The 23836-nt window shown below is 30.7% G+C and overlaps 2 protein-coding genes across 3 annotated transcripts; both read right to left on the reverse strand.

Moving 5' to 3' along the window:
* Positions 1-142: 142 nt before the first annotated feature.
* On the reverse strand, positions 143-3191 carry LOC109810539 (cytochrome c oxidase-like protein). Its single transcript, XM_020374022.3, has 4 exons — positions 3011-3191; positions 2132-2238; positions 1952-1994; positions 143-456 (listed from the first exon to the last, which is right to left on the reverse strand). Exons 1-4 carry the CDS (start codon positions 3123-3125, stop codon positions 419-421), a joined length of 303 nt encoding a protein of 100 aa, XP_020229611.1. The 5' UTR covers positions 3126-3191; the 3' UTR covers positions 143-418.
* A 4495-nt stretch (positions 3192-7686) lies between these two features.
* LOC109810531 (tubulin alpha-3 chain) lies at positions 7687-9696 on the reverse strand. Of its 2 annotated transcripts, XM_083075340.1 has the most exons (5): positions 9478-9696; positions 9080-9314; positions 8627-8997; positions 8053-8511; positions 7687-7967 (listed from the first exon to the last, which is right to left on the reverse strand). In XM_083075340.1, exons 1-5 carry the CDS (start codon positions 9568-9570, stop codon positions 7785-7787), a joined length of 1341 nt encoding a protein of 446 aa, XP_082931466.1. In that variant the 5' UTR covers positions 9571-9696; the 3' UTR covers positions 7687-7784. The 2 variants fall into 2 exon arrangements, with proteins under 2 accessions (XP_082931466.1, XP_020229603.1); XM_020374014.3 differs by having other exon boundaries at positions 7687-8511; positions 9478-9692.
* Between the last annotated feature and the right edge of the window lie 14140 nt (positions 9697-23836).

Raw genomic sequence — 23836 nt, forward strand, 5'->3', positions numbered from 1 at the left:
CAACATGAATTCCTTAGCTTTATAATCGAAACAATATGCTAAGATCATCTAAAGGACTGGAGATGCTAATACTAAATACCTATTCCCAACACACGCACAATCGAAACGTTGAAAACTGAAAACTACCGATGAGAATATGATATAAAATAAAATAAAATAATTGTCATCTTAAGATCATTTTCTTTCAGAATCTTATTGAACAAGAATCAGCATAAAAAGAAGCATCATATTGTTTGACAATTTTATTTTGTTTCAACCAATTGAACGAACACGAGATAAAAACATGACAAACTACCGTTGTCAAGTGCAAATTCTTGATCCCATTTCAAAAGCCACAATAATCATCACTATTTCTTAAACATTGACAAAACGAAAGGCCACCGGTGCCAAAAATACCTTCATTAAAGCACTTATACTCCTAGTGGTGGTCCTTCGATTCAAATAGTCCATCAGGTCCTGCTTATCATAAAAGAATCGTGTCATACAACCAGAAATCTCAGTACAGCAAAATAATTTGAAGACAAAAGTAGACAAAATATCATTAAATTACTAGCAGCAGCCCAGGCAAGGCAAAATACGCAGAAGAAATCTGCTACTAGTGTATAAGCTAACAATAACCTGTAAAAATCCTCTGTGTAGAAGCATAAACAACCGCTTCAAGACAAAAGTAGAGAAATGACACATACACAGACAAAAACCCACGCAAAATATCGAGTGACTAAGAAATCTTGGCTGGGTATAAGAGCAACAACAATGCCCTTAAAACAATTTCTATAAATAAGCAACAGTTGCATCACGAGTTGCGAGGTTGAAGCTGATGTGGCAACCAATTATATGCAAACTGTTCCGTATACAAGTATGAAGTATCAGGTGCTTATCAATGATAAAGGTAAAAAAGAGTGAAAATGAAAACACAAAAATAGTGTGGTAGATGTGAGATAACTTTTGGGATATATTTGGCATCAATGGAGAGGAGGATTGCTTAAGTTGCCAAAAAAAAAAAAGTTGTGTCATGGGAGCACCCACATAAAAATATAAATTAAACACTTGCACAACTCTAAATCAGAGCCTTTTGGAGATGCTCCAAAGCAATAAACGAGTCACTTCTCATTTATTGCTTTGTGAGATTTTTTGCCTACGTGAGGATCAGTTATCAATCAAAAATGATCCAGTAAGGACTTGGATTGTGACAAGAACATGCCATGCTTAAAAAAATGAATGCCATTTTCTCATAAATCCTTAGATTGAAGCAGGATGAGCATGGCAAATGCCACAAAACAAATATGCAAAAACAAAACATTAAAAAAAATTGCACTGGATCTCCAGCTAAAGACACGGCACCACTACTATAATGTACTACTTTTAATTTTGAAAATTGGTGCCCACGATATACCATTGTATGTATCACAAATTGGTAACAGAAAGATCCCAGACATAATAACATGTGAAAAATTAACTAAAAACAGCCACAGCCAAACCACCTATTAGAAACCAAGTCCAGTAAACTAATCATCAAGAGATGGGTGCTCTTCACTCAAAAAATGTCAAATATATCCATACAAACAGCTGCAACAATATAAGTAAGCTAAAAGATTATGGGTATGTTTGTTTAAACTTAAAAATAAGTGTTTCTAAACAAGTGTTTTAAAAATAAAACAATTCTTTACGAAGTAGATAGGAGTTGCTTCTTAAAAAATGTAGTAAATTGTTTATTTTAAAAAATGTTTAGACAAACACATCAAAAAGTAAAAAAATTAAAAATTAAAAAGTGCTTTTATAAAAAATAAATAAATAAATAAACAAATGGACCCTATAACTAACAAGATTTTCCACCACTAAAGGAACCGGGTAAAAATCCAATCAATCCAAATAATTTTAGTGGAATGATTTTTGGGGAACTACTTCTGGGGAAGGCTATATAGATATCAAAGCTGAAATTAAAGACACGTACCCCAAGGGAATTCCTTATTGCGGATGTGCAAATATGGGTATGCCTGCACAGAAAAGTAAAAAAAAAAAAAATTTGTTTTACTAATACAAATTGCGTATACTCAAACACGAATTGTAGATGGAGAAAAGATAGAAAACGAATATCATAAATAACTGCAGATGTGTAGAAATGAAAGCTCACTGGAGGTTTGTCAAAGTGAGGGTGGCCCTTTGATAGATTATAAAAGGCTAAAACAGTGCAACTGACTATGCCTAGATATGTAATCTTCTCCCATTTGGCCGTCTCATCTGAGGAAAAAAAAATGAGAAGGGAAATAATTAACAAAATGAAACAGTCAAATAGAAAATTCAAGCGATGTACAATCCAAGTAAGCTAGAGAAAATCTATCAATTTCAACCCGAAACAGCAGAACATGAAATTCTTAACAGGAAAGTCAATATTTGAATGGATCACAACTAAAATCTTAATCTATTATCGTGATGAGGTGAGACGCAAAATGATAATATTACTTTGCTCATTTAATCTGAATAAAGTGTTCATATGTAGCAATGCAAATACAAATCCCTTGAGGTTAAATCTATCAATTCAAACACAACGCCATTAACGGATTCAATATCAATGCTTGATTTGAAATCAAATAAATTGAAGAAGAAAAAAATATTCATTCAGCATACCTAATGAAAGAGTATTAACATTCAAACAAACTAGCCAAATCAACGCGCAAACCCATTTCAGCAGAGAAGAATCACAAACTACAAATCCATTTCAACAGAGAAATAGCACGAACGCAAAAAAATTGAAATTAAAAGGAAAACAATAAAAAAAAAAAGAGCGCAAATTTTTTAAATCTTAAATCAAAGGGAACTAGAGCAATTACTTAAATCCAAAAACCGGTACCGATATTGATGTATAAAAAATGCAACAAAGAATTGACCTAATAAACGACACGCTTCCGCGAAAACCATACAGATTCACGAAACAAACCTAATGCAATAGATCTAATTATTAAAACCCTAAAATAAATAGGGCTAGATGAGAAAGGGAGCATATTGCACTTACATGCATCGTCGTGATGACCAGAGGAAGCAAAGTTTCTCTTGGGAACCTGAGAGCCACGAGCGCTTCCTCGTAGGGCGCTTCGAAGAAAGCCCGATCGCACCAGCGATGTCGCCATTGCTCCTCTCTTTTTTTTCTGTGTTTGCTTTGAAAGGGTTACAAAAGTACCAACAATAGGAGCTGCTCATATGTGAAAACTGCTTATATAATTGCACAAGTCACGTGCAAAGAATTCCACCATTTCTTTTTATTATTATGTTCTTCATTTTTAATTTTTTTATAAATATAGGTTCATTTCATCTCACTCTCACCTTTTTTTTTTAACTTTTACTATCTTAAAATTTTAAAAATGACAATTTTTGTATATTAATTAAGGATAACTAGAAAATACTTTTTTAAGCTTAAGGATATATTGAAGTAAATTTACTCTTTACAGCGTAAATGTTCATATGCATAATTAATGAATGAATTTCTTGCAAACATGTTTAAGTCTAAATTGATTTTATATAATACGTGAAATTTATGATATCTTAATAATTATATGTTGTGTAAAAAAAATATATGTTGACATGTTTATAATATTCAATTACCTAAGAAGTTGGTTAATTTAGTTAGTAAACTTTACCTTAAATTTATATATATTTTTTTAAAATTATATTTAACATTAGTGCGATATTTATTCCATCAACTATACTAATTACTTCTTGAATTAAGATAAATAGTTTTAACTAAGGGTCATTTTTGCAATAAAAAAGATAATTAATGTTAAAGACATCTTAAATTTATTCTTACAAAAAAACACCAAACAACACTTTTAAGTTAGATTTTATAAAAAAGACAGGAACGAATTATATTTTTAATAAAGATTTAAATTTGATTTTAAAAAAAGGTTTGTCATGATTTTGGTGTTATAAACATATAAATTACAACAAAAATAAAAGGTGTAAAGTTCTCTAAGTTGTAACTTATGAGTTAATATTGATTGTTGTAATTTAAAATTAAGTTGGTTTTCTTTTAGATTAAGTTCATTGTATTGACTTAATTTACTTGTGACTCACATGTTTTTAAATTTGGGTAAATCGAATTAAATTGAAAGTCAAAGTTTAATTTGCTTTTTTTTAGTGTCCTTATTGGAATGTTACTATTTTGCTCAATGTTAACTTTTTATTTATTTTAAATTTCTCTTAAAATGTTAACTCTAATCTATCACTATCCAGCGTGTTTTGTAACATTGTTAAAAAAAAAAAAAAAAAAAAAAAAATAGGCTGATTCAGTAGCCCAGAACGGGCCGTTCCCAAATTGGAACGGGCCGTTCCAAGCTACTGAATTGAACTACATATTGTAGTTGAGAACGGGCCGTTCTGGGAAGGAGAACGGACCGTTCTGGAGGGAGAACGGGCCGTTCTGGAGGGAGAACGGGCCGTTCTGGAGGGAGAACGGGCCGTTCCGGAGGGAGAACGGGCCGTTCCGGATGAGTTCCGGAACGGGCCGTTCTGATTTCAGAACCGGCCGTTCTGGGCGTTAATTTTGTGCGTGATTTGGGAGTTCGGAACGGGCCGTTCCGAATTCGGTACGGGCCGTTCTGGGCCAATCCGAAAGTCTATAAATAGGGGGTTGGGGGCCTTCAGGAGTTTTGGAGTTTTTAGAGAGAAGTTTTAGAGAGAAGGTCTCTGGGTCAGTGAGCTCCTTTCTCTCCCAAATTTCTCTGTTTGACTTCTTTTCTCCTCTAGATCACTAACTCCTTCTGACTTTTCTTGAAATTCAGATTAGAAAGCTTGTTTTGGGAGGACTGAAGTTCCGAGTTGAGCCTCGAGGGGAAATTATACTTTTGTTCAGTCTTTGGCGATCTGAGCCAATCTTCAGGTAAGGGAAGCTAGAATGTTTGTTATTTAAGTTGCATGTGAGTTTAGAAACTCAATTGATGCATGAAAGTTGAGGATCCATGGCTGGATTGGAGAATTCGCTAATTGTTCAAAGTCTTGGAAAAATGGGGGTTCTAGTGAATTTGATGCACCAGATGGGTGCATGTTGATTCTAGGTTTATTTAAGTTGTATGGAGTCTATGCATTGTATTTTGTGTTTGCATGTGGCTGGATTTGTTGGTGTGGATGAGAGTTTGTGAACTCTGTTATTGGAATTTAGGCCGGGCGCAGGTTGAATGCGCTAGGCGTGGATGAGTCTTGGGACTCTCAGGCTGGGATTAGGCTGGGCGAGCTCAGGCTACGCCGAGCGTGAATAAGTTTATGAATGAATTGATGCTTATGCATGTTTAAAGTTGAAGTTTTAGATCATGTATGTATGATATATGATGTATGGTGAGGTGTGATTCATATGTATGCTTTGTGATGATATATATGAATGTTTGAATATGATACGTTCATATGGTATGTATTGATCATAATGGTAGGTAGACCATTTATGATGTATGATGCATTATTGCATGTGATGTCTTATGACATGTGTATGGTTGTTGATCATAATGGTGGGCAGACCATTATGATGTATGATGCATTATTGCATGTGATGTCTTATGACATGTGTATGATTGTTGATCATGATGGTGGGCAGACCATTATGATGTATGATGCATTATTGCATGTGATGCCTATGGCATGAGTCTAGCCTAGGACTTGAGGAGAGGAAAAATATTTTCGAACTGGAAGAGCTCACATAGAGTCTCTTGAGAGTGGTGCTTGGATAGACCACTGATATATGAGAGTGGTGCTCTGGGAGGCCACTGGATTTGGGAGAGTGGTGCTCAGATAGGCCACTGGGTTGGGTGAGTCTCCTCTAAGTCCTTAGCTAGTGTTGGAGCGGGGTATGAGGTCGAGGGTTATTCCCTTAACCAAGTACTCGGGAAGGTGCGTGGATCCTTGCGGATAGTCGGTGGGCGAACTCCACAATTGACTTGGTTAATGCATGCCAAGGTCGTGGTAAGCCCGTACCCAGCTGTGCTATACCTGACGGTGGATCTGGACTTCCAAGTGTGTAAGTGACATCATCCGAGTAAACCCGAGTGAGGATTATATATCCTGTTTAGCTGTGACCGAGCGGGCGCATTGGGCGTGAAAACGGTTGGGGTGGTTTCGGTAGGATGGAATGTCACTTATACAGCTCTATTGTTGTGGAGATCTCCTAGGTGTATGCGTGACGACGCATTAGATGATTGATATGCATTGATATCTGTCATGAGATGCATTTATTGTATGATTATTAATATGATGAAGTGTGGTGTTTGACTTCATGATTGGTGGATTGTATTTTATGCATGAGTAGTATTGGATAGAGTGTATGGTGTGAATGGTGTGACTCTATGAATACGATTGTGTAATATAGATTATTATGATTCATTTGTGAATTCTAGCTTACCCTTCTGTTTCCATGTGGTGGAACTGCGATGATCATACTTGGTATGGGAGCAGATCAGGGCTAGCTTGGAGTCGAGGTGACCGCTGCGAGACGGGGAGTTTGATCCTCGTGTTAGGGTTACCATTTTGGGTAGCGATTTTTTGTCTGTTTGACCGGCACTAGGAAATATTATTTTTGGGATGACTGTACATATATGGCATTTTATTTTGTATTTAAAGAATTTGGTTATTTTTATTCTTATCTATACCTGTATGTATGAGTTATCCAATTTAATATTTTCCTTAGTTCACTAGTAGTAGTGCGATTCCACTAAGTGTAGAGACCATGGCGGGTCGTTACATATTTGATTTGCTGTCTATGCCCGCTTGGCATACATATTACCTGAAACTATATATTTTTGTTTCTGCATAAATCAATACATTTGACATATTTTTTATTCTTTACATGTTTATTAAGAGTGTATACTATTATTATCTTCTTTATCTAGTCTTATTCATTTGATCAATTATGCACTACAAAATATTTCATCATGAAAATTGTGAGAAAGTCGTGGTGAATCAAATGATGAGATTTTATTTTGAGATCATTGGAAGTACTTTGAAGATGAATCACGACAGGAAACTCCACAAAACGGACAACCATTAAGCACAAGAAGTGACACAGAAAAGTAACAGACTAGGCAACAAAACAGTACAAATTCCTCGTATCAGAGTTGTTGAGTTGCTATAAACAAGTGAGATGCTGGGCATTGCCATTAACCAGTTTTAGTGTAAAATATTGTTAAATTTTTCTTGCAGAGAGGGGATCAGATCCAGGAGCGTTCCACTGTGAAACACTTCAAAATTCAGGTTTTGGAAAGAGCATGTTACACAACTCCCAGAAAAAAGAAAAAAAAATGTTGAATACTCGCTCTGTTCGGATAAGTATTGTCATTATTTGTTGACACTACTAACTTTGATGTTTAAAGAATAATAAAAGATAACGAAAATAAAAAAAATAAAAATAATTTATCCTTAACATTATCTTTCGAACACAATTTCTTTTATTGAATAAAACTTATGTGAATTTAATTAACTGCATGGTGTTTTGTTTGGCTCAACGTTTTAGAGAAAGACTCAAATCCATTTAGATACAACTAGACATTGTATTAAAAAGATTTAGATTACTCTAAAAACTATTATGACCTGATGATAAAAAATGAAAGAAGATACAGAAAAGCATACAAAATAGATTAAAAACTGAGCTAAAGATTACTATGCAATCTTAAATCAAAGAATCATCCCAAGGCATTAAAGCATTACCACAAAAAATTCAGAGATGAAAAATCCATTTCCAAAAGTAACGAGAAGTCACGATCATAAAAACATCGAATACCAAAACAAATCAAGTTCAACAACCAAATGAACAATCATAGAAGCATAGAATAAAAGTAACACAGATAAGTAACATCATAACAGAGCAATCTGAACTTCTCGTCATCAATAATCCTCTCCATCTTCGCCGTCTTCACCTTCAGTAGCCTCTGCACCGACTTCCTCATAGTCTTTCTCGAGGGCAGCCAGATCTTCACGAGCCTCAGAGAACTCACCCTCTTCCATACCCTCACCAACATACCAATGCACAAACGCCCTCTTGGCGTACATGAGGTCAAATTTGTGGTCAATGCGAGAAAATACCTCAACAACACTGGTGGAGTTGGAGATCATGCACACAGCCCTCTGCACCTTGGCAAGATCACCACCCGGAACAACGGTTGGAGGCTGGTAATTGATTCCACACTTGAACCCAGTGGGGCACCAGTCCACAAATTGGATAGTGCGCTTGGTCTTGATAATACCCACAGCTGCATTAACATCTTTAGGCACCACATCACCCCTGTACATCAGACAGCAAGCCATGTATTTCCCATGGCGAGGGTCACACTTGGCCATCATAGAGGACGGTTCAAATGCACTGTTGGTGATTTCCGCAACCGATAGCTGCTCATGGTGAGCCTTCTCAGCTGATATCACAGGAGCATAAGATGAAAGCATAAAGTGAATTCTGGGGTATGGCACCAGGTTAGTCTGGAATTCATTGACATCAACATTCAAGGCACCATCAAACCTCAGGGAAGCAGTCAGTGAGGATATCACCTGAATACAACACCAGAAAATCAAAAGAGGCAAAACATAACATAACATAACCCAACACAACACAACACAACACAACACAACCACAAGTGATTTCTAATTCTAACAACAACAATACCTGAGAAACTAAACGATTCAGGTTAGTGTAGGTTGGCCTCTCGATGTCAAGGGAACGCCTGCAAATGTCGTAAATAGCCTCATTGTCGAGCAGGACAGCGACATCAGTGTGCTCGAGGAGCGAATGGGTGGAGAGGACACTGTTGTAAGGCTCAACAACAGAGGTTGAAACTTGGGGCGAAGGGTAGACAGTGAACCCAAGCTTGGACTTCTTGCCAAAGTCGACCGAAAGACGTTCCAGCAAAAGGGAACCAAGACCAGAGCCAGTGCCTCCACCCACAGCATTAAAAACCAGAAAACCTTGAAGACCGGTGCAGTTGTCGGCAAGCTTTCTGATGCGGTCCAAGCAAAGCTCAACAATCTCTTTTCCGACTGAATCAAACACATCATTCTCAGAATCCAGAGTAAAATTGCGAGAGTAAATAAATAAATAAATAAATAAATAAATAATTACTGGTATAGTGGCCACGAGCGAAGTTGTTGGCTGCATCCTCCTTTCCGCTAATGAGTTGCTCAGGGTGGAAGAGTTGACGGTAGGTCCCGGTCCTAACTTCATCGATGACAGTGGGCTCAAGATCTACGAAAATGGCACGAGGAACGTGCTTTCCAGCCCCGGTCTCGCTGAAGAAGGTGTTGAATGCGTCATCACCTCCTCCAACGGTCTTGTCACTCGGCATCTGTCCATCAGGCTGAAACAAGACACAGAATTAGGGTTAATGTGACGGAAAAAAAAAGGCGTAGTCGTCCAGATTTGCAAAGAAACATGAAAATGTGGGCATGTATTGGAATTGAAACATGGAAAAAAAGGAAGGGATGCGAGATCGGAAGAAATTAGGGTTTGAAAAGAGAGACCTGAATGCCGTGTTCGAGGCAGTAAAGCTCCCAGCAGGCGTTGCCGACCTGAATGCCGGCCTGGCCAATGTGGATGGAAATGCATTCTCTCATGTTTGGGCGATGGGATCGGAGGCAGAGATGCGTTTATTAAGACGCCTCTCTGGGTATTTTGGAAGAGAGTGTTGCGTTGTGTTGTGTGGGGTTTCGCTATGTTTGTGGTGTATTTATGGAAGCGGGAGCCTCAGGGTTATTTTTTTCTTTTATGCCACCGCTCTTCCCTTTTTATTTACCGTTCAAATTTTAAACCTTTTTCATTTCCGCACCTTTCCCGGCTTCTTCTTTTCTCTCTATACTTGTAACTTTTTTCTCAAGGGATATTACGATGCAACCAAACTCATTTTTTAAATATGCCAATAATAACATTCTAATTAAAAAAAATTTAAATATTCTTATTTTTTTTAAATATTTAGTTTATAAAAGGATTTTTGTTATTTAATTTAAGTTGAAAAACAAAATCAATTAGTTAATTTTTGTATGGTAGAGAATTCGCATTCTTAAGCTATTCAATTGAAGCTAATTATAGTCAAAGTCCTTTAATAATATAGTTCATAAATGAACCAAATAAGATAAATAATGCTTGAAACTCCAAATGCCATACAAAATCCATGAAATCTATACAATTAAATCATAACATAAATATAAGAAAACAAGTTTTAGTTCCAATGTCACACTCTATCAAAATGTAATCCCCACACAAGTTTAAGAAATATAGATCTCATCACCAACACCAACCTATGGATGATTCTCTCATGCAAGTAGTGTCCAACCCAAACAAAACAAAAAAATAAACAATAAAAAAAAGGAGTGAGATACATCTCACTCATACTCTTGGTGTGAGATAAAGTCAGACAGCCACAACAAATCATAAGAACATATATACATATAAATCACAATAAGCATTTCACATTAATATTCACAAGATAAATATAAAATGTAATAACTCAGTAGTTTTATATGCACTTGGTATCATTCAAAATTATAATTGTCGCCCGAAAGCTCAAAGAAAGTAGTCTAGTAATACATGTCAATGACAGACACCCGAACAAAGATGCTAGACACCTAGCACTCTCGCAAGGGGGGAGATACACCATGGCGTGTTAGGCCAACAAAGCTACAACAACTTACACCTCATGCACCTTATAGATGAGACTAGGGCTCCCAAGCTTTGTTGTCCTCAAGGCCCAAGTAATAAGACCACTAAGATATCATTAAGGGACATCCTTGGAAGCGTATTGATGAGCAAAATCTGCAAGCGCATAGATATCATTAAGTAATTAGATTATAGAATCCATATGGGTTGCGTTTTGACTTGTGTAATCATCAAAATTAATTAAAATTAGATAAATAGGGGAACTTGAATTTAAGATTTGAATAGATGATTTAAAGAAGATAAAATTAGAGGTTTTAAATGAGCAAGATAACACATTGAGTTGGATAATTATTAGAAAACATTCTACGATTAGAGTTCACACAATGAGTTTTTATTTGCTTAATCGTTTCAATTGGTGTTTTACAAACCATCTTTTTGAAGGTGAATTAACATAAGGCATTCTCCATTTCTTTTTTAGATACAAAGGTGTATCTAATTGAATTGAACTTTACTATCGCGATAGTTATGTTCTATTAAACTTATAATGATTTATGTTTATTCATTTGATCTTTGAAGGATTAAATATATTGTTGTGATTTAATACCTAAGAAAAATCTTAGGGTTCCAACATTTAGGTTCACCTTTCAATTACTCTTTACAATGTTTAAAATTGTGTAAAACGACATAACACCTTTCACATATATAAATTACTAAAAACTAGATCAAGAGGAGAAAATAGATAAAACAATTGAAAGATATGATTGAACATTAAAGGTTTTCAAGGATTAAGCCTCACTCACAAAATAAAAGGAGACTACTCATACATGTAGTAGTTCTCCTAAAAGAAACAAGAAAACATATAAGAACAAACCTAAGAGTTGAGAAAGGATTTGTGACACCTTCTACCTTACATACCATAATACATAATTAAAGAAAATAAACTGAAAATACCTAATAACATAAAGAACTAAAATTCATATAATAAAGAGAATTACATTATAACTTAACTAAAAAAACATAACAGAAATAACTGAATTACAAGGAAATTAAGATCATAGTCCTCCGACTAAACAATATGAAAAAGACCCCTAATCTAGTTCTAACTATGTCCTGATGTCACATGTTTTATCAAAGCAATCCAACATGAAGGCTAAACCTTATCACCAACACCTATAACATTAAAATGATGATCATCTGCATAAACCACAAGAACAACAACAACAAAAAACAAGGGAGTGAGAAACATTTCACTCTGGCTCGTAGTACAAGAAAGCAACTGAATAGTCATGCATAAACAACATACCACAAGATATAACATACATAGATCATTATCATCCTCACACCTGGTTCATTCATAGCACACTAATCAATAATAATACATTATAGTGCCTTATACAATGGACACAGACTACATTTTATCATGCATGTGGCACCAACAAAAACATCACATTTATGCATTGTTGTTAGTAATACACATAGAATAGTCTAGGAGTACATGATGAGTCACACCCTTCCGCACTCTCACTAGGAGGACATACTACTAAGGTCTGGTTGGGATAGCTAAGTCATATAAGATACATTCCATGCACATGAGGATAGGACTGGGACTTCCCAAACCGAAATATCCCCAACGTTGATCCCAAAGCTTTTACACAAAGGGTATTTCTTAGCGATGTATTCCATATCGTACCCAAAAAATACATTTTATGCAAATGATGCATGTCAAATAGACTCAATGCAATAACATGCATATGATCTCATCTCACATATCACATATTCCTCATATCACATCATATATCTCATGTACATTCTCAAATACATTAACTAGATATTAGTAAAAAGGTAGCATCAAGATCACAAGAGTAAAATAATCATCTAATAGTAGTTGAGTGAATGTTACCTCCCTGAGTGAGCCGAGCTCTTTGGAGCCTCTCGTTAAGCAACTAACACGTCACTAAGCGAGTTGAGCTCTCTAAAGCTTCTCGTTAAGTGACTAACATCTCATTGAGCAAGAATGTAATCTTCTTCCCTAAAAATCATGTCTCCTTAGTGACAACAAGTTGTCCACATCCAATTACATGCATAAACTCATACAATTGATAAAAGTGTTTTTATAACATGCAATTAACATTCCAAATCATTAAATTTACGCATATTAATCAATATCTTCATACAACTATCACAACAAGTTTCCTTAGTGTTTCTCATAGGGGCCTCAAATCTTGCAATTATCAACCAAAACATGCAATTAATCGTACAATCAAATAATTCATGTCATTAGTTATGTACAAGAAGAAACATAGAAGCGAAATAGTGGAATTGGTGAAAACCTTTCATGCACAAATAATTAATGGAGATGAGATTGGAGATCAATCCCTTTATCCAATATACAAACTCACATCCAGAGCAAATTTTATCACTCCCCTTACCTTGGTACACAAAAGAAGACATATGCACGCTCTTGGGATGGTTTCCTTCTTGCTCCTATTCTCCGAGTTCTAAAGCGTGAACAAGTGTGTACGTAAAAAAATGCATAAAATGACAACTAATCAAATACTTCATTAAAAAAAAACTTAACTTCCCTTCCCTTAACCCTTAGGCAAAATTTACTTAATCATGGTTACTAATTCCCTTCACCAATTAATTAAACAAAATATTTAATTAAATTATCTTATGTTATATTCTAAAACATATCAAATAATTAAAATAAATACTAAATAGCTTCATTAATTAAAACAAAAATACTAAAAATATTTATTAAATAGGTATATTATATTTTGTGAAAAATAAGATGTTACATGTTGAGATTCATGGAGTGGTGAATCAACTCAAACTTGGAGAATGAAGGTTTTGATGATAACAAAATGTGGATTCTGAGAATCAAAGTTGACCAAGGACATCAACAAGTCAAAAACAAAGTCAAGAAGAAAATATGGCTACTATGATGTGAAATAGGGATAGCTCATAAGTTGTATTGTTTTTAGCCTATTTTGCATGTGTGTGCTTTGTGCATAAGTCAATCTTAATCTAATCTGACTAAGAATGAGTATGATGATGAGTTAGATACTTGAAAAGTTATTTTGAGATATAAAATAGAGTTTTTGAAAACTGACTCAAAATAATCAATTATCATTAAACATAATCGATTATTCCAGCAACAAGTGAAAAGGATGCCTTGTTGTAATAATCGATTATTTGTGAAATAATCGATTATCTCAGGAAGCACTCTCTGGAATAATCGATTATCCTGCAAAATAATCGATTATTCTGTTCTTGGTTGATTTCTAGAAATCCTGAAGAACAAAATAATCGATTATCCTTTAAAATAATCGATTATCTGGTTCTGAAAATGTTATAAATAGTTTTTACACTTTGAAACTTCAAAACAGAGAATGAGTTAACAATGAAAAAGAGAAAAACGTTATTATGAAGTCTTTGTGACCTTCTTGGAGTGTTTTCTTTGTGAAACCAAGAAGTAAAACGTTTTTTTGAAATGCTTTGAAAAAGATCATCATCATCATCACATTCTTGGAAGAGAAAGATTGAGATTTGCTTCTGAATTCACAGTTTGATTTGTTCAACTTTCAGGTGAATTTGTTCCTTTAATTCTTTGTGAATAATTGTAAATCTTCAGTAGGTGTCTCAAGTGGTAAGGAATTCTTGTAGTGGGTTTCTACAAGAAGTGCTTTTTTGGGGTCAAGAAAGTGGTTATATTGAATGTAGGAGTATATGCATGTGTGGTATGCTTATAAAACTTCTTCATTGATATAGTGGAACAAATCTTGATCAGGTTATGATTGAGGACTAGATGTAGGTCACATGTGGAGTGGCTGAACCAGGATAAAAGACTTGTGCAATCTTCTCTTACCCTTATCTTTTACTTTGAGTAATATCTTGGTTGTGTGTGTTAAAGGGAATAATCTTGATTAATATGTTTGTATGCACAACATTGCTTTAAACTAAATAAAGGTGTTACATATTGATTGTTCTTAACTTTGAACTTTATCAAAGATTAATCAAGAAAGCATATAGGACTCATTCCCATTAGCAAGTCTTTCAAGGAACTTCTTTGAGAATTCATATTAGAAAAGTTTAAATTGAAATAAAGATCCTAAGAACTCTGAAAATTTTTAAAGTGTCATACAATCCAATTCACCCCTCCTCTTAGATTTAGCCATTCTTTTCTATCATTACAGACTTAAGCATGAATCCTTAGGTCTAGGGTGTAGAAGGTAGAGGTAAAAGATGTCCCTCTATCTCAACTTTTATCACTATTTAAAACCTAGGAACATCATCTTTAAAATAAAAATTATAATTAATTAAATCATTAAATTCTAAAACAAGAACAATAATGTCTACATGGGTATGCAATGCAGTGGCATGCTTGTACCAAGTGTAATGTTTTTCACGGGCTCTTCAACAAGATTGGTACACACATGCATTAAAGTGGCATGCCCGTGCTAATTTCCTTCGGTCCAAAATCATTGTATTTTTTATTCTTTTCAAGTCCTTGATGATTGTGCCTGATCTGATTGTCCATCATGTGTTGAGAGCCTTCTTTTATCATCCAAGTTTAATTTAACCACTTTAGCACTCGCAGACATAAAAATATCCACAACGTAACAAGTTTGACAAAAATGAGAAATATGCAATAGAAAAAGGACAAAATTAAAGACTCAAACAATAATTTATGCAAACAAGTTAAACTATAATGAACCTTAAATGTCAACCAAATGCAACGAATCACATATTCCACACCTAAACGCAAGTTTATAAACACAATGCATCTCCCACAATCAAGACTTAATACAATACACACATGCATATAATTATATATGTATGTGTGTGTATATATATATATATATATATGTGTATGTATCCAATGTAATTTATGCGCATTGTATCACTTCTATCAATTAATTGTAATCAACTGGACTTTCAATTGGCTAAGCCTTCAAATTAGATTTCTCAATTGTGATCAATTATGTCAATTATAATTCAACAATGTGTATGTATGTATATATGTATGTATATGATGTAATTCATACATTGCATCACTTCTATTCAATTGTAATCAACTTGACTTTTCAACTGGCTAAGCCATCGACTTAGACTTCTCAGTTGTGATCAATTGTGTCAATTGTAATTCAACAACATTTGAAAATTAATCATTAATTTTTCAACTAGCTAAGTATTCTTACTTAGACTTATCAACTAGTAAATTATTCAAGAGGGTCATATCTTGCATATTCAACTATACCTAAAGTTATATCTATGTTATAAAATTGACCTTTATCTTATCGGAAAGTTAAGACAATTATCTACAACTTTTATGTAGACCTCAAATGTTGGTTTTTATCATCTATTATACTTAAAAATTACAAAATGGTAATATTTTTGCTTAATGTTGACAACTTGACATTTACTCATTAATTTGATCTTATCTTGAGTTTTCCACATCCTTTTTTAGTGATTCTAAAGCCACTAATTAGCTAACATCTAGAGCTACAATTCTTTTAAAGATTTAAAGCATTTATTCCATCATTATCATGCCTGATGAGGCACTTTTGCACTGAATGCCATGAATTTGAAAAATTCTCTAGGTTTTCTCCCCCAATGAGGTTGAGTTTACCGTCGATGACCAACTTACATAAAACAACGTCAATTGGCGCTTGACATGGTTTTTGGTGCTCGGTGCCATTTAGACAAAGAGTCATAAGTCTCCCAAGGATATTGGTGTCCAACATAATGTCTCCATGCTCGACATGGTGACAAATTCATGCCTTTTATAAAAACTATAAGGATTCCTTTTCTCGTGGCTCCTCACATCCATACTAACCCAATAAATTATTAAATGATTTGAAACCTAATACAAGTGTTTTATTTATTCCTTAACTTAATTACTCAATCAATTTCAATATTAATTTTGCTCTATTGATTTAGAGCTCATGAGGGTTCTCGATGAGACTCAAAACAAGCCTTATAAGATTCAATTACACAATACAATAATTCAATCACATAACAAAGTAATCAATTTTAGGCAAGATACCAAAATAATATAATATCACGAATTTAGGGGTTCTCATAGTCCCTTTTAGAAAAGTATAGAAACAAACAACAAGATTGAGGGACAATCTCGCTACTCATAGTTACCCCACACCCATGGGCAAGACAATTACTCTTCCTTTACCTTGAAAAAAAAAAAAACTTGATAAGGGTGCACTAGTGTGGTTTCCTCTTTCAACATCAAGATCCTCTCCACGAGGTTATGATAATAGAACAATTGTTTACAAAAGTACAAAATAAAAGGTATCAAGTAAGCTCTTACGACATTCCTTACTAATTCTACCACAGACTATTATGCTCAAAAAATCAGCCCAATAATTGAAAACACTTTTCTTTCAAAACATATTCTAAAATACAACTATTATATAATTTATTTAGAAAAAAATTTCTTAATTAAATAAAAACTCATTTAATTAATTAATTAATTTTCTAAAATATTAAATCACTCATTTTGTTTTAATTATAAAAAAATGGGGTATTACAATTACTATGGGTGACAAAGCTCTCACTCTAAGTATTTAACACAACTACATATCCAAGACTTAAATTTGAGATTACTAATTAAACTAAAACAATTCTATGCCAATTAATTAATGTACTCATATTATATATATATATATATACTTTTATTATTTTACACAAATCTTATTACACAGTGTTACAGTCTTTGTTCAATGTAATATTATAGAAATAATCTTTTGTAATAATTTCATTAATTTATTACTACCTTGTATGAAACATAAAAAAAAGTTGAGTAAATTACATTGATAACCGTTGAAATTCTGTAAAATCACATGTGCACCCTTTGCTTTTGTTATATCTACATTAACTCTATGAATTATTTAAAAAACATTACACTAATATTTCTTAGACATTATACAAGCCTCCCTTAATTATTTGAAAAAGCATTACATTGTGTTCTCCTACAAAGAAAGTTGTTGTAAGCATTAAAAAAAATAGAGGAAATTATGTGCAATCTCACGAAATCTCAAATAGTATCAATGTATTTTAATAAAAATATATCAACAAAAAATTATATAATCTCATTCTATTAAAAAGATAAAAAAAATATTGATGTGGACCATTAAAAACCATATTAAAAATTTCAACACAAACAAAATATCATTTAAAATATCAATAGTACAAAGTCATTTCAACACAAACATATTAATCTTAAAAATTTAGAGAGTATTAAATTATTTTTTAAAATAACTATGTATGCTTTTTTGTATGATTTTCAGTATTTTATAATTATATGAAGAAATAAACTTAAATAATTTTATTTTATTTAAAAAATTATTGAAGGAGACGTTTTTAAAATAAAATAAAATGAAAAGAAGAGTGCACAATCATATTAATCTTAATTTTTTTTAAAAGAAAAACTTGAACAAAATAAGTGCCCTTAATAAAATAAAAAAAACCATCTAGTGAAACGTAGAAATGGATCAATTGACGATGGGATGATGGGATGAGTAAAACATATATTTATATTAAAAGGTAATTTTGTAACATATATTTATATTAAAAATAAATAATTATGATATATATATATATATTTATTTATAATAAGATAAATTAAATAAAATAATTTTACTTATAAATTATAAAGCGTTTTAAAAAATGTGAATATTCACAAATACAAATATTTTACTATATATTCTAACTCTATTCTTAAACGATATTCATTTAAGTATTATTTATGAGTTATAACAACATTTGTCGATGAATATTTGGGAATACAATTTTTTTTATTCTCTAATAAAAATTGGTGGGTGTAAATCCAATAAGGATTTTTTACTGACAACTCATACCATAAATCTGCACCACTGGAGAGAAAATGGATGCCACCCATTTATTTTGTTTAATTTACTTCTGTCGGCAACCGTTTCTGTCTTCCAAATGTGGGTCATCTTAATATATGATTATATATTACTTTCACCTTTTTTATTTATTTTTTATTTTTAAATTTCCCAGTTCCGTAGGTGCATTGCATTTTTTTATTATACAATTCTTAGTTGTTTTTAGCAAACATGGCCATTGGATATGAGAATAACTCAAAATGAATTCTATTTTTTTTTATTTGTAAAATATTATAATAGCAATAACAGTATTTGAACATAAACATTGTGTTTACTATTTTAATCTCTACTATAAAGTTTATCTCAATAGTTTAAACTTCATTTTAATGTTATACTATTTTATGTTTTCTTATTTTTTCAAAATTGATTATTAATTTTAATATCCATTAAATTTTAAAATGTTTTTATTTAATTAACAATGTACTATATATTTATTCATTATTTAACAGTTAATGTTTAAACATATTAAATTGAACTTAAGATGAATAACAAAATATAGAAAATTTTGATATATTGTAAGGTTCATTTAAAAATCTTAGTGGTTTTTCATGATTGAAGAAAATTAAATAATATTAAGTTTTTTCAAGGGTTTGTTGTTTGAGCTAAAAAATTCTTTAAGGACTTGTCATTGAAGATACTATAAGTAATTTTGATGTTATCTATGAGATTATGACTCCTCCAATGATAAGTTTCTTCAAGGATTTGGATTTGTTTTTTGGGTTAAGAAACTCTCCAAGAATTTACCATTGAAGATACTCTTAACATAAAATTTATGATATGACATTACAGAAAAATATAAAATATTATAGAAAAAATCGTTAGAGATGTCTTTTTACTGTGTTTGAAGAGGAATGAAAATTAAAAGAGAGAAAAAAAATAATATAAGGATGAATTAAGTGAAATTTAAATTTGTTTAGACAGGTGGAATTAGTAAATGAAATAATTTTATACTTATTTTAATTAAATTAAAAGTGAAAGAAAATAAATGAAAATAAAAAAAAATCCTCTACTTAATATTGTTAGTTTTTATTTCCGGTAAGTAATTCGAATTATTATACTAATTTATTAATAATAATGAGCATAAATTATTAAATGAATCATTATAATATTAATTCCTAATAACTCATAACATGGGCTCACCAAGTTGGGCCAACCGATAAGATCCTGATATATGGCCTCATCTGTGTTGCTGCAAAACTGAAGAAGAATGGCACTCCCAATTGGATCTGTTCAAACTTCAAAGACTTGGAAGGGTAAATATGGTTTCTAAGACCAAACGCTCATCTGTTCCACGACACAACAATTTTAATTTTCAAGGGTGTCTTTGATTTCAGAAAATATTTTTATATTTTTATTTTCATTATTTTTTTTTAATTTTAAAATTTAGAAAATATGTTTCATTTCACTATTTTTAATAAAATTGCATGAAATATTATTTTATAAAATTTATAATCAAAATTACTCTCTTTATATATAAATTATAATAATATTTTATTTTATAAATATTTCACTCTATCTTATATTTATTTTCATTTAAATATATATTTTTTCATAATAATTGAATTTCAATCTTAAACCGTGCAAATGTCCCTTTTATATATATATATATATTCAGATAATCAGTTTATTATCTAACAAATAGTAATTGTATATCAAAATAAAAAATATATTTTATCTTTATAAGGAATATATATAATTAATACTACTTAAATTAAGATATATCAACCAAAACAAAATCACACTAAATATTAATCATATTTAATTAAAATTATAAATAATACAAACAAAATATGTAATTAAAATTCTATAAAATAATTATATATAATAAATCTTATAATATTAATATATAATACATATGCAAGTATCAAACAAAATCTTTTTACACACAAAAAAATATAAGACAAATTAATTAAATTATGTGTACAACTACAAATTTAGAAACAAAGTTTTTAAAGAATTTTAATAATTATCATTATATACCATCACTGTAACGCCTAGTCGTGTGAATATTAATTTCAATATTATACGTATATAATAATTATGTATATTATATCATTAATATTATTATACATAAAACAAAAGAAAATTTTATAAACTTGCTTACATATAGCACTTTATATTTGCATCACATATTAAACAAAAATATTTACAATAATATACATACTTATAAACTACTTATTTCTTACACTACTTTTATAATATTTACATATCTAGTTGATACAAGTTCATAATAGGATTGACATGGTTTGTTGGAGGTAGGGAAAAGGTGATCACTATTGGTCCATCAATAACGGTAGGAATTTCTTGAGTAGGAGAAAACATAAAAGTTGATAGTGTCAATCCTTGAAAAGTGATCGAGTTGACAACGACATCTATAGACCAAGTGATTCCTGGAAATATCGTGGAGATGATGGAAGTGAAAGGTCCTAGAAGTGTTGGTAGGTCCATCTATTTTTATTTATTTGTTTTTATAATTATATTACACGAGAAACATAAGGAGTGAGAACAATTATCCAATAAATATCAACAATTACATAATAAGCATAGGAATATTTAATACTAATAAATATATATTAATTCTTCTTGGTATAAAAAATTGAGTTATACTTGTAGTGACTAGTCAAGATAAATGAGCATTATCATAATATCAACCACAAAAGGATATTTTACCTTAAATCCTTACTCATTTAAATCCCCAAGGTCAAACCTCCAACTACAAATTAATTCAAACTTTCATTCTTATGGACATAACATAATTTTAATAAAACTATATTAGAGTTAATCATAAAAATAATTATGCTAAATCAATTTGAGTATTTATCATTAAGATAATATTTACATAAATGGAATATATTGAAAGTATCAATCAAGTAAATGACAATAATAATAATTATAAAATAATTAAACAACATAAAATATGAACACCTTATTAATTATTATCGGTAAAAAAAATCATAGTTTAAGCAAATAAATAAGGTTAGGGACACCTCACTAAATAAATATACATAAAAAGTAACATAGATAAGTAAACATAATAATATATTTAAAGAGATAAAGTTCTCCCCCCTTACCTTAAAATAATCTACGTTTTCACTATTTCTCTCTTTACGTTCCCGTTTGCACTCTTTCTCTCCGTTCAATTTGTGTTATTTTTGTGTAAGTGAATGTGCTATTTATAGATAGATGGCACTCTATATTACTATATTACACTTAGATTTCTACCGCACCATACACGTTATTACACGTACATTTCTACTGCACCATACACGTAATCTACTGTGCTTCTTATCTACTGACATTACATTATTACTATGAGTAATTATCTACATTCACATTATCTTCTTATCTACTCAAACCACTGAACCATTCCATTTTATATGTCTATAGCATTATACAAATTATAATAAGTTATTTCGTATGTAATAATAAAATATTATAAATATTTATAATATAATTAGATACATATTTATTTATTTATATACATATATATATATATTTAGTTTACTAAATATTAAATTTTATAAAAATAAAACACTAGTATTTATCTATTTATTTTAAATATATTAACTAAAATTTAAGAGTTTGATTAAAAAAATAAAATAATAATAATAATGATAATAAAATTATGAATAAATATTATATGATTCTATTTTATTAATCAGATCATAATAATTATAAAATTAGGAATTATATAATTCTATTTTATTTTACTAAATATGTTGTAATAAAAATTTGATATATTGTAATTATATAAAATATTATACTTATTCTCTATTATATATATATATATATTATAATAATTAAAAATTTAGAGTACTATTTTAAGAAGAATATAATAATAAAATTGAGAATATTGTATCTAAAAATTAAGATATTACAATCACATTTTTAAAAGTGTAGAAAATAATAAAAATGAAAATTTTCATTTTTAACTTTGAGTTTCTTTTGAAAACATATTTTAAGAAGACATTTCAAAATTAAAAATAAACACATTTTCATAGTTATTTTTCATTTTCTTTGAAAATGAAAATGAAAAACGGTGAAATCAAATAGATCCTTAAAATATGAAACTTTATATTTGTTTCGTAAAATTTTTAACTTCATGAAATCATTATTTATAATTAATTTAGAGTTTGTTTAAAATTAATCGATTATATTGAAATAAATTCTATATTATTTTTAGGTTATTTATTTTTCGATATTATTTTATAAAATTATATTTATATATAGTTCTATTTTAATCATTTATTTTTTTAAATAAGTTCGATTCGATCTTTTATGTTTTTAAATAAGTTTAATTTTATCTTTTATATTTTCAATAAGGTTTAATTTAGTTTTTCGTTGTATCAAAAACCATGTTTTTGCGTAGAGTTAATGGTGAACTCAACTCAATTTTTTTAAATGTTGATTATTAGAGATTTAGCGAAAAAGGCTATTTTGAGTCACTTTATAAATATAAAAGGACTTCAAATTATATTTTTATAAATTAAAGAATCAAACTAAATCTAAAAATAAAATGAAAAACTAAAAGTTTAATTTAACCTAAAAAATATTAGTATAATAAATAATTTTATGTTAGAAATATTAGATTAAAAAATTATATTTTAATTATTATGAAATATTTTGTTTACATAGTTTATTTACTTTTTTCTACTATTTTTTATTTATCTGAATAAGTAAAAATAAATTTATCTACCTATTTTGTATCGATTAAAAATATTTTTCATTCTATTTTTTTATAATTTCAATTTGTCTCTCTGTTTTGTTCCTGTTCAAACAAGAGAAGCATAAAAGTTAACACAGTTACAGTGGTTAAAGAACAAGACTTTATTTATCCCATCCAAAGCATTCTAAAATAATTTTTTTCTGGTCATGGATTAGTTAGTACTAATATTTGTCTATAAAAAAACAACCTTACCAATTTATTTGATTCTTCCTTTACAGTAGTGTCATCCAATTCTACAATCTTAATCTTCATTTCATTATACTAGCCTTATGTGAAGCTGAAAGCTATGAGCTTTGGGCTGCCTATATTTTGGGCCTTTTGATTCCCCTGTTAGTAAATAATGGGTCGGGCCCTTTTACATAGGATCTTTAAATAGCCCTTTCAAGAAGTGTTGGCCCAGGTAGGTATGAATGCTAGTTGCAGCGTCTTTTTGTTTCCGAAGCCCAGTTCATATATGATCCTTTAGACTTGACAAAACAATAAAGATATATTTTAATAATTTTTTTAACTAAATTCAAAATAAAAAGTAGATGAACAAACAATTAATACAATAAAAAATTACATTTGTGGAATAAC

This window comes from Cajanus cajan, chromosome 5, assembly GCF_000230855.2.
Source record: "Cajanus cajan strain Asha chromosome 5, NIPB_CcT2T_4, whole genome shotgun sequence".
NCBI classification, from domain to species: Eukaryota; Viridiplantae; Streptophyta; class Magnoliopsida; order Fabales; family Fabaceae; genus Cajanus; species Cajanus cajan.

Excerpts from the sequence above, each read along its gene's own strand:
- LOC109810539 (XM_020374022.3), bottom strand. The coding sequence starts at position 3,125 with ATGGCGACATCGCTGGTGCGATCGGGCTTTCTTCGAAGCGCCCTACGA. Across the intron at positions 1,995-2,131 it reads CTCACTTTGACAAACCTCCA|GCATACCCATATTTGCACAT; the intron begins GTGAGCTTTCAT and ends TTTTCTGTGCAG. Across the intron at positions 457-1,951 it reads CAATAAGGAATTCCCTTGGG|GACCTGATGGACTATTTGAA; the intron begins GTACGTGTCTTT and ends TATGATAAGCAG.
- LOC109810531 (XM_020374014.3), bottom strand. The coding sequence starts at position 9,570 with ATGAGAGAATGCATTTCCATCCACATTGGCCAGGCCGGCATTCAGGTC. Across the intron at positions 8,998-9,079 it reads CGCTCGTGGCCACTATACCA|TCGGAAAAGAGATTGTTGAG; the intron begins GTAATTATTTAT and ends TGTTTGATTCAG. Across the intron at positions 8,512-8,626 it reads TGAATCGTTTAGTTTCTCAG|GTGATATCCTCACTGACTGC; the intron begins GTATTGTTGTTG and ends TGTTGTATTCAG.